Genomic DNA, 15,996 nt, shown 5'->3' with positions numbered 1-15,996 from the left:
AGATTTCCCCTGAGTGATGCCTCTCGGCAGTTCAAACTGTACTCTGGGCCTGCCGTTTGTTGGGTGTGGAGGGTGTCTATTGGGAACCCCAGAACTCTACTGTTTTGGTTTTTTCCGCTTGCCCCTCCCCCAGCGCTGGCTATACAGGTTTCGTTTTCGCCACTGATGGGAGGGGGAATTGAAGGTCAGGTGTGTCTAGTTTTCCTCGCGTCTTTATGCAGGCTCGCTCTGATAATCCCTCCCCCGGAAAGCCTAAGAGAGATTTTATGTGAATTCCCCGCTGTATGGGAGATGAGCTGAGTAACACACACCTGTTTTATTGTTGCAATCTGTCAGAGAGTGGCGGTGGTTACTTCAGCTCTCCAAGATGGTGGCCGCTGGTTTCTTTGGTGGAGTTTCCGTTGTGGGGGATAGAACTGTACCGCTTCCTTCCCCGTCTGAAATCCCGAACTCAGCTCGGGGCTCAGTGGGTGCTCAGCCGGCAGGATTCCACAGAATCTGCAGCAATGTTTCTTCCTGCTTGCTGGTCGCTTCTCGGTGGTGCCCCGCCTTCTGTAGCCACGGGGCGGGCCGCGCGGATCAGTCAGCCTGGATCTCTGGTGGGAACCCCGGCACTCTCTGTTTTTTTTTTCTTTCCAGATTACTTTGACTAGGACTTCTAGTAATTCATTTTACACTAAGTTTATGTAATTTACTTCTTTAAAAAAAATAATATGTACAACCAGATAAATGAAAAGTTGTGCTCCATTTGTATACAATCAACTGAAATGCATTCTGCTGTCATGTATAACTAATTAGAACAAATTAAAAAATGTTTAAATTTAAGAAAGTGAAAAAAATAACGATTGCTTACCAATTTGTAAAATTCCTGAAAATGTAACAATTTGTTCACAAGAGCCATGGTGAACAGGCTGCAGCATGCTTTTGGTTGGACTTTTCACATCTATTGCCCTTCCGCAACTTGAGCCTCAATAAACTGGAAGAATCACTTAATTTCTCATAGTGATAAAAGTACAGGAAACGAAGGATATATATACATCCATGTCAAATTATTTGGCAAAAAACACAATAAATATTAAGCTGTGTTTGGTCCCCATCCAAACATTATCTCACCACATGAAATTCCTTTCATGGAGGAAGACATTATGGTTGTTTTTTGTTTTTTAACACTGGCCTGAGTGAGTTCTTTACTTGCATATTTTTATTTAACCCTCACAATAATGAACAATATAGGTATTATGATTTTCCTCATTTTAGAGAAGATACTAATGTTTAGAAGGGTTAACTCAGGCAAAAGCAGACCCCCACATAGTCAGTGGTAGCTAGTATTTGAACCAGACATGCCTGGGTCTCAGTTGTCATTTGATCACACATTGCACATGCTGGAGTATTCATTGCTCTGTCTGATCTTTGACTGTTGATACAGTTCTGTGTTGTCTTTGGATGAAGAATCTCTACAGTTCTGGCTTCATCTAGGCTGTATGCACATTCTTAGAAGCATAGGGAAAATTGTGGCTCCCCTCCATTGCCACTTCTGGGTCACAGGCAAGCTAGGTACATATCTCAGGCATTAGTCATCTAGATATATCACACAGTCATTTTGGAAGGGATTCTCATTTTGTGATGATGTACTATTTTTAGTATATATTATTGCAATTGGTTTGTTAAAAATTTTGGATTTCTTTGTATTGATGTTTATGGGCACATTGGTGAGTAGTTTGGTTTTTTTTTTCCCCTTATAGTTAAAAATCTATTTCTTCTGGATGGAGCATTATTATTAATTTGTGTCTTTGAAGAAATTTTTTGTCAAATTTATCATTACAATATTTTAAATATTTTCATATTTTAATTTCAGTAGACTCTATTCTAATTAGTCAGCTATAAGTGTATCAATCTTCATGATCTACTGAGAAAACTACCTTTTGGTTCCATTGATTTTCTCTGTTATTTCATTTAAATTTTCCCCTGATTTTTATTTTGATCTTATTTTCACTACTTTAGATTTAATTTGCACTTCTTATTTTAGCTTATTAAGGAGGTAGAAAGCTAGATCATTGATTTCTTAATTTTTATATTTTTACTTTTTTCTGTAAATTTCTCTATGAGCACTATTTTAGCTATATTTCACAACTTTTGATATTTGTGCTTCAATTTACATTTAATTAAAAATGTTTACTGATTTCTTTTACTAATATGATATTTAGAAGTTTGTATTTTGTCTCCAAAGATTTGGGGATTTTCTAGACCTCTGTTTATAATCCTAATTTAATTTCATTATGTTCAGAGAAGATACTCTGTATGATTTAATCCTTTAAAATTCATTGAGACTTGTATTATGTACCACAGTATATCTTGGTTACTGTGTCTTGTGCATTTGAAGCAAATGTATATTCTGCAGTTGTTGGATGGTGCTCTATAAATGTCAAAACACAGTGGTTGATACTGTTGAGTCCTCAATGATTTTCTCTCCATTTGTTAAGTTTATTAAAATTTGAAATTGTGTGGATTTTCCTGTTTCTCCTTTCAATTCCATTAGGGCCTTTGTTTTTCCCATATATTTTGAATTTGTGTAATTAGGTACATAAATGTTTAGCATTATGTCTTCTTGATAAAATGATCCTTTTATCATTATGAAATGACCTTCTTTAATCTCTAGTAATGTTCCTTGCTTTGAAATCTACTTTGTCTGATACTAATATATCCATTTTGATTAGTGTTAACATGGTATATCCTTTTTTCATCTTTTTTTTCGTTAGGATGGGCATCTTAGTTTGTTTCGTGATACTATCACAAAATACTTGAAACTGGATAATTTATGTAAGAACAGAAATCTATTTTTCACAGTTCTGGAGACTGGCAAGTCAAGATTAAGATGCTGGCAGGTTTAGTTGTCTAGTGAGGGCTGCGTCCTCTAGCTGAGAGGAATGCTATGTCCTCACATGGTAGAAGGGCAGAACAAAGTAGCCACATTCTCATGGGAGGAGCAAGCCTTCATGGCCTAATAACCTGTGAAAGATCATACAGTTATGCTATCTCTTTGTTAACAGCTGAATTTTGGAGGGGCCACATTCAAAACCTAGCAATGTTAGATATAAGGTGTCCCCTGAAAGCTCCTGTGACACAATGCAGGAATGTGCAGAGGTAAAATAATCAGATTGTGGGAACTATAACTAATCAGTGGTTTGATCCATTTGATCGGTTGATAATTTGAATGGATGAATGGGTGGTAACTGTAGGTAGGTAGGGTGGAGGAAGGAGGTCACTGGGGGGTGTATCCTTGGGGATCACAGTTTTCTGGGCTCCTTGCACACTTGCTCTTTGCTTCCTGGTTCTCATGAACTGAACAGGTTTCCTCCTAGGTTCTTTCTGCCTTTTCTTGGGCCCAAAGTATGGAGTCCAATGACCAAGAACTGGGAGCCAAAACAAACTTTTCCTCCTTTAAATTGTTCTTGTTAATCTTTTGCTTACAGTGACAAAAAGCTAACACAAATTGTTTTGTTTTCCTCCCTTCATATTATTCAGTTTTTTAGTTGGTTCGGATGAGAAAGTAATACTCTTTACTAATGCCTAGTAGAGCAGATCTGCTTTTATCTACTCAATATACTGATGTTCTGTATATGAATCTTTCAAAAAGGGGTTCTACATTTAAAAATATTTTGAAAATAACAACAAAAATAGGGGAATGAATAGACAAATAGTACATTGATCCAACAAACGTATATTTCATCAGATACTTCCATGGACTTGATTCCTCTAAGTCTGATTTTTCATTTGTGAATTATAGAGAAGAGCATCATTTACATGGGACCACGTAGATCACAGTAGAATAACCTATTCAATGATACACAACAGCCTTGATTGTGAGAGTTATAGGAAATAATGTAAAGAACTGTGGACAGAACTGACATTAATAAGTTTTCAATAAACTTTAGCTGATAGTAGGGCTGCAGTAAAGTAGAGGGGATTTTCCAGGTGGGTCCTGGATGCAATCCAATATTTCATAGGAGAAAAGGCAGAGGGAATTTTGAGATGCAGAGAAGGCAATGTGAAGACAGAGATTGAGAGATGCATTCATATACAAGGATAACCATGCAGCCACCAGGAACTGAAAAGGCAAGGAACAAATTGCCCCTAGAAGCTCCAAAGGGGAGGAACAACTTTGTTTCAATTTAGTGACATTGACTCCGGACTTCTGGCTTCCAGAACTGTGAGAAAATATATTTCTGTAGTTTTAAGACTCTCAGAAACTAATAATATATGTGGTCAGAAATAAAGCCTTCCGTAAACATCAATGTTCTCTAATATCAATGATCCTAAATAAGAGCCCCCTGGTGGTTTTTTGTTGTTGGTGGTGGTTGTTTTGGTACCAGGGATTGAACTCAGGGGCACTCAACCACTGAGCTACATCCCCAGTTCTATTTTGTATTTTATTTAGAGAATGCAATTCATTTCATATTACACATAGAGGGCACAATTTTTCAAGTCTCTGTACACAAAGTATTTCCACACCATTCGCATCTTCATACATGTACTTAGGGTAATAATGTCTCATTCATTCCACCATCTTTCCTACCCCCATGCTCCCTCCCTTCCCTTTGCCATATCTAAAGTTCCTCCATTCCTTCCATGCTTCTCCCCGCCCATTGTCATTATGAGTTAGCATCCTCATTCATTGGAACGCTTTACAAATTTGCGTGTCATTCTTGCGCAAGGGCCATGCTAATCTTCTCTGTATCGTTCCAATTTCAGTACATATGCTGCCGAAGCGAGCACTACCCCTGCCCCTTGGTTTTTAAACTATAAAGGTAGGGCAGATCATTCTCTAAGACTGGATTCTTTTGAAAATGTACCATTGCATATTAGCCTCTGAGAAATTTAATTTTTTTTAGCTTTTGCAACTATTTGTTCAAAATATACTGGAACTGTCATCTAGTTCTTTCAGTATACATTTCATAAATAATTTCCAAGGCTGAACAAGTGTTACATTTATTTTCAAAATCCCAAGTGAGATGGTTCAGTTAGATATTTCATCTAATGTTAGTTTTGCCTAGCCTATCATTCAGTACATATCCTACTAGATATGCAAGCTACATGGAGGCAGGGATTTTGATCACGACTGTGTTCACAATATCTGCAACACTGCCTGGGCACAGTTAAATACATTTGTTGGATCAATATGCCATATCTGTTCACTCTCTATTGCTGTTGTTTTCAAACTTAAAAAAATAGCAGAACCCTTTTGTTGAAAGAATTCTTAAATAGAATGATAGATATATAAGTAGATCTGCTCTTCTAAGCATTACTAACATGTTACACATCACTCATGTAAAAAATTTGTAGTTCAGAAGCTTATGTAATAGTCTTTTTGGAAAAATGAAATTTATACCTAGGTAAAAGGTATAAATAAAAGGTATAAAAACCCTCCTTGGGGAGGATTTTGAGTTTCTGCTCATGAAATGGACAGAAACATAACAATGCCAGGGTAAAGGAATTAGTATCCATTTTGTTATGAACACAATGAGACAGAAGGTTACTAAGGAAGCTATGTTCAATTTGTCTATCCACAAAGTAATGGTAGAAAAACTGCAGTGCCTTTGGAGTCTAGCAGTTATGAGTTCAAACCCTGGACTGTCAATCACTATATGACCTTGTGTGAGTCTCAACTGTAATATGGTGATAAGTGGGTTACTATGAGGATTAAATGAGATGATTATGTATAGGGTTTGTTACATTAAAAATGCTAAATGGTAGTTTCAACAAGGCATCAGGTTTTCCTGATGATCTATTTCCTACTTTCCCTAAGGTTTTTGTGTTGAAATTGCTCTTTTGTATTAAACCCTTTACTGCAGACTGTTATAACACTGGTAGTCAAGTATATAGCAACAAAATATATGGAAAAAATAGAGGAAATTTCCTTATTTTGAAATATACATGATATTCATTTGTATTTTCTCTGCATCTGAGTTGGTGTAGTCAAATTGGAGTAGGAGATACATGGATGCTTATTGTCACTTGCCTGTCACTCAATCCCAATGAGGACCATTTTCTTGTTCCTTATCTATTTGTAAACTTGCCTGTGGACAGCAGGAACACTATACACTCTGGGAATCCAAGCCTCATTCTCTCTGTGGGGTGTCACACTTCAGAAATTTACTCCTAATCTCAATTATTATTAAGTACATTAAAACCAGCAGTTTACACTTTATATTTTGTCATACTGACTAGCTACTAGGCCTGAATGGCAACTTTTAATATTTTCTCTTTAAAAATGTAGAGCAGTACAAGCAAAATTAGTTACCCATGTTGGAAATCCATGCCTTTCTGGCCAGGGATTCTTTTAAACGTAAAAACGACTCTATAACACTCCATCATTGACAGCTATAATTCAGAGTTGATTCTCCTCTCTTGGGTGATCTCACCCAAATTCATGGCCATAAACTTCAACTGTGAATATGACTCTCAGATTTTTATCTCCAGGTAAACGTTTCTTCCAAACTCCATACTTTCATGTACTACTACTTACTAGACGCATCTGGATATCTAATGGAGACTCTACTGCTGTTCTTTTAGCATATAAGGCACACTCCTACCTCTGGATCTTTGTACTTTTTTTTTCTCTCTGCCTGGAACATTTTTCCTTATCTTCATGTCTGTGGTCAAGAGCACTTGTGAGCTCTTTCTTGATCACTGTATGAAAGACTGCAACCTCTAGCTCATGTAGCACTGCTTTTTTTCTTCCTTGCTTTACTGGGGACTTGATAATACTTAGTATAATACATCTTACATTGTATTAATTTCTGTTCTCCAATTAAATTATAAGCTCCACAAAGGCAGGGATTTTTTCTCTTTTCACTTTTTACTGAACCTACAACAGTCCTAGGCATAGTAGTCATTCAATAAATAATTTTTGAAAAGAGTGGATTTGAAGTTATCACTCCCCACTTCCACACACCCCCCAAACTACTAAATGATTATAATCAAAGTCACACAAAAGTTCTCAGGTTGAAAATAAAAGCAAAAGACCACTACACATTAGTTTGTCAACATGTAATGCCCTGGGTTTATTTTGTGAGAATTCTATCACAATTTTTCCAGGTGGGATTAAAAACCTTAAGGATAATGTATGCCATTGGACTGGGCATTCAGACTTCGGTACTGACAAAGCACTAGTAGTAGTCTGTTAAGTACCAATCTCTTCACAGAAGAGAGGTCAAAAATTTCCAAAGGAAGGCACCCGATATTTGTGGTTCTGGCCTTGCAGCCTTCTGGAGAATCTTAAAAGGAAAAAAGCTGGCTGGCTGTTTTTAGAAACTGGAATGATGATACACGTACAGCAATTACTGCATTCTTCTCCCTTATATCCTTTTTGTAAGAACAAGTAAAGAATGAAGTCTTTTAAACAATTCGACAATAAAAAAGTACATTTTTTTTTTTTGTGCTAAAAAAAGGGCAAGACAACATAAACTCCAGTTGTAAGGACTCCATTTGCATACTTGATTTAACACTTTTTGGTGTGGAAGGAAATGGGACTACTGGGCTGTTTGTAGAGCAGCAACATAACATTAGTGCTTTAAGTACCAGAAACCACCCACAGCTCTGTGGGCCAAGTGGGGATGGGAAGATTCAAGAGACTTCATTTTTAGCTTGTTACTTGTCCTAATGATAGTAGACCAGGAAGATCCCCATTTAACAGTACATTCCCCATTTTTAAAAAACTGATGCCTTTTTTTTTTTCTTTTTTTCTTTTTTTTGTAAAATTCTGTATGTATGTCACCATTTTTTTCACATGATACACAGAAAACTCAAGGACCCAGAGGGGAACCAAGTTATGTTATACCATTTACAAAATACCAAGGAGTCCACAGCTACCTAACACATTTACTACAGCACAGGAACCAATGAAGGTACAGTGTACAAAAAACTGTAAACACGGCACAATAGATAAAACAGCAGGTTCCGCACCATGCACATGATGTGATGACACTTCATCTCTATACAATCTCACATCTCACACTCTTTGTTGCAATTTATTTCCCCCCCACCCCCCACCCCCAAGTGCAAAGCATCACAAATGAACATTTCTGTATTCAAGTAACATATATACAAGGGTATTACAAATATGCAGTACTGTACAGATAATTGCTGTATTCTTAATTTACAGATGTTGATTTTTTTTTCCTATTAACAGTAAGAAAAGAAAAATTGAAGCATGAGAGATGAGCATTGCTGTTAAGTCCCCACAGCTGCCACAGAAACGCATGTGCTGCATTCCATCATCCCTTGCATTCAAAATGCTACTGATGCATAGCACCTAATCAAGTCCCCAGGCTGCAGTTCCACTCCTGAGGAAGCTACGTCACCTCCATTGCCACTGTATTGTCTGCTATGTTGTTCAATGCTGGCTTTTCTGATTCATGATTTTCCCTGTTGAAATAAAGTTCAACCAATTACTTATTTGCTACTGATAAAGATTATCTTCCCAATAAAAAGTTTATTTTTAATAACAAGAAGAAATGATTATTGGGATAAGATAGCAGAGAAAGGAATATGAATCATTTTAGTTTATTATCAAGAATATGCAGTCAGAAATCAGGCTGATGTCAACTTTAAATCCCACGGTCAACTATATCACGAATAAAACTGTCATAGCACCCAAGTAATCTAGATGTTAATAACACAAAGAATTCCCAAGTTTAGGTGACTATAGTTTCACTTTCCTCTTATATGAAAACTTTTATAAGTAGGAGTAAACATGACTATCATGTTAGGACTTTAAGTCAACATCCTAATACATGCTGTTAAGCAGGACAGCTACTGAGCTAGTAATAATCAGAACACTAGTTTTCTAATTTTACAATGGCCGAGTATCTGCCAGATCTGTTTCCTACCTTTAAACAAAGGGATAGGGATATAAAAAGCTCCATACATACATACGTGTGTGTGTGTGTGTGTGTGTGTGTGAACTATACTTGACTGATTGGTTAGCTTTGACTAGACCCAGTAAAAATGAATTGGTATTCAACAGGCAATGACTACTGTTTTAATTTAGAACAGATATACGTGAGTTTATAAACTAAAGACTATAACGTGTTGCTACAAAACTTTGCTCTAGGAAGTCAAATGTCCACCTGGCATTCAAGATGCTCCACAGTCTAGCCTTTCCCTGCCATTCCAACATCAACCACTAACATTCCCAAACCTCTGGGAGAGTTTACTTATTAACCACTAAACACTTTCCTAACTTAGTATTTTCATTTCCCATTCCACCTAACTGAAATGCTTTTTCTTCTTTCCTGATCTAGTATCATACTTTGAAGGACATTCCCAGAACTCCCCTGGAGTGAAACGATTTCTCTTAGTATTGAAATTATATCCATCATCTGTATGCCTAATAAGCACAGAATGCTTTAAGATACCTGTAGACAATTTTTCGTACATTAACTTTTCAAACTTTAAAGCTTATTTTTAACTAACCAAAAACTCTTGTCTCTTTTGTTTCTCCTCTAGTAACCTTATAAACAATAAGATTTTAATTACCATTAATATTTAAAACAAAGACTTGAGCAAAAATCCCCAAATATTGAAACTCAAGAAAATAAATGAGCACAGGAAATAATAGCTTGATTAAGAACTGATCTGGAGTATATTCTCTAAATCATCATTAAAAGCAGTTTAGTATTCTAGTGGTGGTAGGTTCTGTTGATTCTAACTATTTACACAAGAAGCTATGGAAATAAATCATAAACATGAGGAACATTTTAAAGAGAACATCAAAAGGATAAAGAAAAGTGAGAGCATTATAAGCTATTGTCATCCTAAGAAAGGGGTATTCAAATCATATATGCAATATTCACTATACCATTCAGTTCAATTTCTTCATTAATATTGAATTACAACACTCATCTGCTTAGTCCCTGAATCAATTATCATCTATATTTTTGGGGGTGGGGGGTGGGTTACTAGTGACTGAACCCAGGGTCACTTTACCACTGAGCTACCCCCCAGCCCTTTTAATTTTTTATTTTGAGACAGATGCTCTTTAAGTTGCTGAGGCTGGTCTTGAACTTGTGATCCTCCTTCCCCAGTCTCCCAGTTAGTTGGGATTATAGGAGTATACACTAGGCCCTGCTTCATCTATACTTTTTTTTTTTCCTTTTTTTGTGGTGCTGCGGATTGAACCCAGGGCCTTGTGCGTGAGAGGCAAGGAGCTATATCCCCAGCCCCCGTCTATACATTTATAACATATAAAAGGCAAAGAACAAACAGAGAAACAGGTAAAAATTTTAGGCTTAAAACAATTGCTCACCTTGGAACTGAATCTACAGAGGATGAAGATGGGACCTTAGAAACTTGACAGTTTGCTGCGGCAGCCAGCTTTAAGGCAGATGATGGAACAGCACTTAAAGTCCTAGGTATATGTCGTGCATTTATGGGGGCAATAGCGTTTACAGGGGCAACTGATGAAGGTACAGTTAATCGAATCTTGTTCCCAATCAGAACCTGAGTTGTTGCAGAATTGGCAGCAGTTACTTGATGACTCAGTGCACTGTGGGAACCTGAAGTCTGTGTAATATTTGAAGGCTGTAACAAAGTTGAACCTGCTGCTGATGAACTTGTATGTACAAGTGCTGTTGGTGTAGTACTACTGAGGTGTAAGCCCTTGTATACTCCTGGAGAGAAAAAGAAAGAAGTGTCTAAACATTATGCAACTTGTGGCTTGTATTACAAATGTTACAAATATAATCAAAGCCAACTTTTAAATGTCTTTATCCTTACCTGAGGCTGGAAGGACACCATTCACCCCAATTCCAAGCACCACATCATCCTTCATCTTGAATCCCATCAGTTGTTCTGATGTCATCAAAGCAGAAGCAGCAAATTGAGCACTAGCAGAATCCAAAGTCTTAGAAACAAAACCCTAGAAAGAAAATGCAAAAGAAATCTAATCAGTGTAACTTAGTCTCAAATTAATATTAAAGCTACAAAGGTATACCAAAATCCATTTGATTCTAAACAAAAATGGCAAACCACTAAATTTCTCTTTTGATAGTCATACATTCAAGGAATGAAAAGTTTGTCTAACTAAAGGGTTATGAATTTTGATTTTATGCAATAATACATATGTACAAGTCAATTACCAAAAAGGCCTTTTTATAATGTGGGAATAGCAAACTTCCAAACTCCAACCCAAAATGCTGGACAAGAAATATGCCACTACAACATTTCAGTGATTTGCAAATACACATAATGAATGAATGAATATGTAAACATCTTTTCAGCTAACACACACTCCCACACACAACCAAAGGCACCTTTGGGATTATAAGATAACTACCCCCTAAGAAATGGAGGTAGGAAATGATGACATCATTATTTAACCTAAAAATTGAGAGGCTTGTTGAATTTTTAACAATAAAGTTTCCTGAAAGATTCTTAAAGAGATTGAAATCTTGGCCTTTTAGCATTAAATGTGTCTAAATGGCAAATATTTATCATGCTTTAGGCTTCACAGAGTGATCTCTTTCAAGAGTAAAAGAAGTCATTTTGGTATAACATTTAAAGTCTTAATAATTAAAAGGCCTAAGAAAATGAACTGGGTAGGGTTACATATCAAAGAGGCACATTAATAGACTACAGGTCAGACTCGTGGACATTGTTCTCCATTTCATTTAACTATGCTTTTTTACTTTTTTAAATAGGGAGCAGAGGCAATAGCTTCCATACTCACCTGAAATGTTCTTTCTAAACCCTGTATATTCAGGCGAAAGCCACTTTTCTGCTGGTTAGATGCAAGGTTCTATGACAACAGTTGGTAATTAGAGATGAACTCTGGTGGGAAACAATGAGGGATAATCATAAGACAGACAAATCCCTCACCTGTGAAGTGTTGGTGGAGGAATTACTATTTGCTTGCTGTTGCTGAATTTGTGCAAGCTGCTGTTTCTGCATTAGTGCCAGTTGCTGTTGGTGTTGCTGGTATTGTTCGGCTGTAAATGCTGAACATAAAATGAGGACACACTTTACAAAAATGTACAAGGTATTATATACATCTTATAATACTAAAATAAATCCAATGTTAAAAAAGTTTTTGTGCAAAATTAAAGCATTTGATAAAGGCTCATGATCCTGTTAAAGATCACTTCCAAATGGAAATTTCAGCATTTTTGCTACCACATTTTATGAGAATGGCTTTTATTTAAAGAAAAAGAAAGTTAAGCTTCCTGATATAAACATAGGAAAGAGAACTGCTCACTTCCCAAGTTTCAACGCCATTATTTTTGTAAAGCTGTGACGCTTGTGTTAGACAGTGTAGAAAAGTCATATCAGCTTTTTTAATCCATAGATTTGGAATTCAACTTTGCACTGAAATTGAAAAGAAATCTAATTACCATTTGGTTTCTATTTTATCCACATTACCTTCCAATGCTTTCAGATGATCCCTAATAGTTTTGTGTATAAATACTAACTTCTACATATTTTCTAATTTTAGTCATTACAAAGATTTCCTCTATATGAAAGGTAAGGTTTTGGTTTATTTCCTTTTTTTTTTTTTTTTTTTTTTAAAGAACCCATTCTTTTAAGTTTAACAGGAAGAAAAGAGGTTCCAATGTTAAGGTTAATTAATTTTCCCCACCCAATTAACCCACCTGGAAAAAATCCAGTCAATAAGAACGGAGTTGTTTATGTTGATTTACTGTACAGAATGATGTCTGAGGAAAGACACTGTGTTATGCTACTTATGTTTGTCTATGGAGAGCTCAGTTCTAAAAAAAACAAACAAAAAAATGTTCATTTATTACCCCCCCAAAAAGTGTGTGCAGTTTTTAAAAAGGAAACCTTTTTCTTTTTTAAATTTTTTTGCCAATTAAAAAAAGAAAAAAAAGAAAGAAAAAAAAAGCACATACAATCACAATATACCTAACTTTAAAGGCTTCTTTAAGAAGCCTGTCATGCCTGAGTAAACAAAACAAAAAGAGGTTATCATGCATCCCTGGTACGAGGGAATCTATAAATCATGCAAATTTCCTCAATCTAAAGTTTGATGTTTACAAAATATTTCACCTACTTTGTTGTTTAACTGCTAATAATTTAGTTAGAATATCACTTCATCAAGTTTTATAGTTTTTACTTATAACTCAAAGAATCTCTGGCTATACCCCAGGATATTGTTTCTGTCTGATACAACTAGAAAATGTTTAGGTAACAAATTCCATAATATTTTGAATGGATCAGAAAATCATGAAATAGAATTCAAGGAAGACTCAAAAGTTATTCATGTCTAACCAGGCTTTTGTACATGAGCTGAACTAAATTCTTGTTCTACAAGAGCAAAAAAGTAATTTCTTGTTCTAAAAAGTCTACTGTTGGTTTTCTTATTTTGTGTCTGTGTTACAAATTTGTCCTTTCATTAATTCCTTTCCTATTATACTGTAATCTACAGATCTGAAATCTACATAAGATTTATTGATGTTAGATGAATACTGGTAGGAAAGTAACTTTCATCAACATGACCAACCATTTCCATATAACAGGGTCAAAACTTGAAGAGACTTTACACACGTTAATGCTGCCCTGAAAGAATGTTTGTAATTTATATAGTATTTATCCTTATGCTTTGAAACATTTCTGGAAGATCAAGTCATTACTTATCTAGAAAAACAGTAATTTAGTATTCACTGAAAACCTTCATATAAACTTTCATTTACATGAAAGAAAGTATTCTTGAAATTCTTGAAAATGTGTTTTAATTAAAAATTTAGTGATAATTACTTGGAAATCAATACAGAATATTCCAAACATTTTTGTTCTATTTAAATTAACATTTTAATGAGTCTTGAGAATTTGATGAATTTCATTTTTTAAACAACTGTTAACTTCCTCCTAATATGGGTTTAGAAATAAAAATGCAAGCAACAATTAAATCACAAATTACACAACATTTTAGATCACTGTTAGTCTATTTCTTAGATACTGTTATACTGTTTACAGAGTCTAGTTATAAAATTTTGACTAATGTTTTTGCTAAATGGTCTAAAAGAAACAGCAACACAGAGGCTGGTAGGGAAGGTAATAAAAAATAATGGTTTAGGGGCCAAGATACCTAGGTATTTGGAGCCCCTAGCTCCACCATAATTGGCTGAGTATTTTTGAGCAAGGTATTTGTTTTGTGACTCAGTATCTTCATTTAAATGTGAAAGAGATTATATTAGGAGATTATTAGGTTCTTTCCAGCTATATGAAATACTAAGATTTTACTTTTTTTTTTTTTTCCTGAAAAATAAAATTCCAAGCCAAAAGAAGGATATATGAATGAGTAGAAAAACTTGGACAATGGTAAAATAGTAAATTTGGGCAAATATGATCTGAACTGGGTTTTATATTATTATGGCTACAGAAAATCAATAAGTGCTCAGTTGTTATAATTCAAAAATCTAATTGTTCTGTGCATGGTGGCGCACACTTGTAATCCCAGCAGCTTGGGAAGCTAAGGCAGGAGGAACGAGAGTTCAAAGCCAGCCTTAGCAAAAGCAAGATGCTAGGCAACGCAGTGAGACTCTGTCTCTAAATAAAATACAAAATAGGGCTAAGGATATGGCTCAGTGTTTGAGTGCTCCTGAGTTCAATCCCTGGTACCAACCCGCCCCCATCTAATTAAATGCTAAGTGAAAAGCAAAAATGACCATACTGCCCTAAGTCTCACTGAAGTAGAAAATTTTGTTGCACACTTGCCTCCAGATATTGGTGTGGAGGTCAAATATATAATTCACACAAATAGGGTTATTACGGACATAAGACCAAATCTAGAAATAGAACACTTTCACAGTATCAAACAAAGAAACAAACAAAAGACTGAGATCAGGAGAAACTCTTAGTATTTCCTCATATAATCTCATATTAGAGATCAAGAAATTTCTGCAATCAAACAGATATTCAGTAGGGGAAGAGAAAAACAAAAAATCCCCATCAAATCAATCAAGTGTTTTAATTTAAAAACAAATAGACAAAAATTTTGCTTTAGGTTTAATATCATTTTCAAGAAATAAACTTTTATGTACCAACAGTATGAGTCAAGTAATTTAAAAATCATCACATGTAGAGCACCTGACAAGACTCTATATAGGAGAGAACAGTCATGTGCAGGCTACAATTAAAAGCTGGGGACTAGGACTAGGGAAGGAAGCATGCCAAGACTTTCGTATTCGAAGGGCAATATGATGTTGGAGAGTAAGCATACTCACTCAGATGCTTCCACAGGTAAAACACAAACCTGTAGGTTTAAATTTAAGGAGACAACTTTTGGTTCACTATATGGACAAACTTTCTAACCAAAATCACTCAACCTAAAATAATTTGATTTAGAAAGATGAATTTTTCCCTTATTAGAAATTCAAAAGATAGAAGCCCCCCCCCCCCTTTTTTTGTAGCCTCCTAACTAACCAATTTTCTGGGAAGGAATTTGTGTGAAATCACCCGACTTTACAAAACCATGATGTGGCCCAGCAGCACCTGTTGCTTAGTAGTCATACTCCTATAACTGGAGCAACTCTACTAAAATGCTCTAAAGGGGTTAGGTGGGAAGGGTGACAGGTGCTTAGAAAGAAACAAACAATTTCAGGAGCTGGGGTTGTGGCTCAGTAGTAGATCTCTTGATTAGCACACGTGAGGCACTGGATTTCATCCTCAGCACCACATAAAAATGAAATAAAGGTTATTGTGTCCACCTACAACTAAAACAAATATTTAAAAAATTAAAAAAAGAAAGAAATAAACAATTTCAAAATTCAGTTAGGGAAGACGGAGTCTAGATTATCAAAAGGTATATTTTGTTAGAGACAAACAAAACCCCCAAAACCTATTTTAAAAGATACTGCTGAATTAGAAATTTCTTTGAGCAGTACACAGGCAGAAAATTCTTTCAATATAAGAAAAAGGTAACTTCAAAAGAAATAAATACAAAGTGAAATGAATCCAGGTAGTTTACTAAAGTAAGATTCC

The 15,996-nt window shown here is 35.5% G+C and overlaps 1 protein-coding gene, 1 long non-coding RNA gene and 1 other non-coding gene across 6 annotated transcripts in view; 1 reads left to right on the top strand and 2 right to left on the bottom strand.

Moving 5' to 3' along the window:
• LOC125618443 overlaps positions 1-8,454 on the top strand; it is a 21,351-nt gene extending 12,897 nt beyond the window's left edge. For both annotated transcript variants that reach the window (XR_007349706.1, XR_007349707.1), the window contains one exon: positions 8,189-8,454. This is a non-coding gene — a long non-coding RNA (uncharacterized LOC125618443). The remainder of the gene's footprint in view (positions 1-8,188) is intronic.
• Positions 4,667-4,773, bottom strand: LOC125618577. The gene has a single exon (XR_007349916.1). It is a non-coding gene; the product is annotated as a U6 spliceosomal RNA (small nuclear RNA).
• The window catches only part of Epc1 (enhancer of polycomb homolog 1), an 88,418-nt gene continuing 79,454 nt past the window's right edge, over positions 7,033-15,996 (bottom strand). The window contains exons 11-15 of one of the 3 annotated variants that reach the window (XM_015483471.2): positions 11,878-11,996; positions 11,729-11,797; positions 10,777-10,918; positions 10,307-10,670; positions 7,033-8,424 (exon numbers count right to left, since the gene is read on the bottom strand). In XM_015483471.2, the coding sequence (XP_015338957.1) occupies positions 8,352-8,424; positions 10,307-10,670; positions 10,777-10,918; positions 11,729-11,797; positions 11,878-11,996 (767 nt within the window). In that variant the 3' untranslated portion in view covers positions 7,033-8,351. Of the gene's footprint in view, positions 8,425-10,306; positions 10,671-10,776; positions 10,919-11,728; positions 11,830-11,877; positions 11,997-15,996 lie in introns of those variants that run through there. The other 2 variants (XM_015483472.2, XR_007349704.1) reach the window with 2 other exon arrangements.

The sequence above is a fragment of the Marmota marmota genome, unplaced genomic scaffold (genome assembly GCF_001458135.2).
Source record: "Marmota marmota marmota unplaced genomic scaffold, marMar, whole genome shotgun sequence".
Taxonomy (NCBI): Eukaryota; Metazoa; Chordata; class Mammalia; order Rodentia; family Sciuridae; genus Marmota; species Marmota marmota.
Note: the sequence above shows the minus strand (reverse complement) of the source record. Positions and strands in the feature narration are given on the sequence as shown.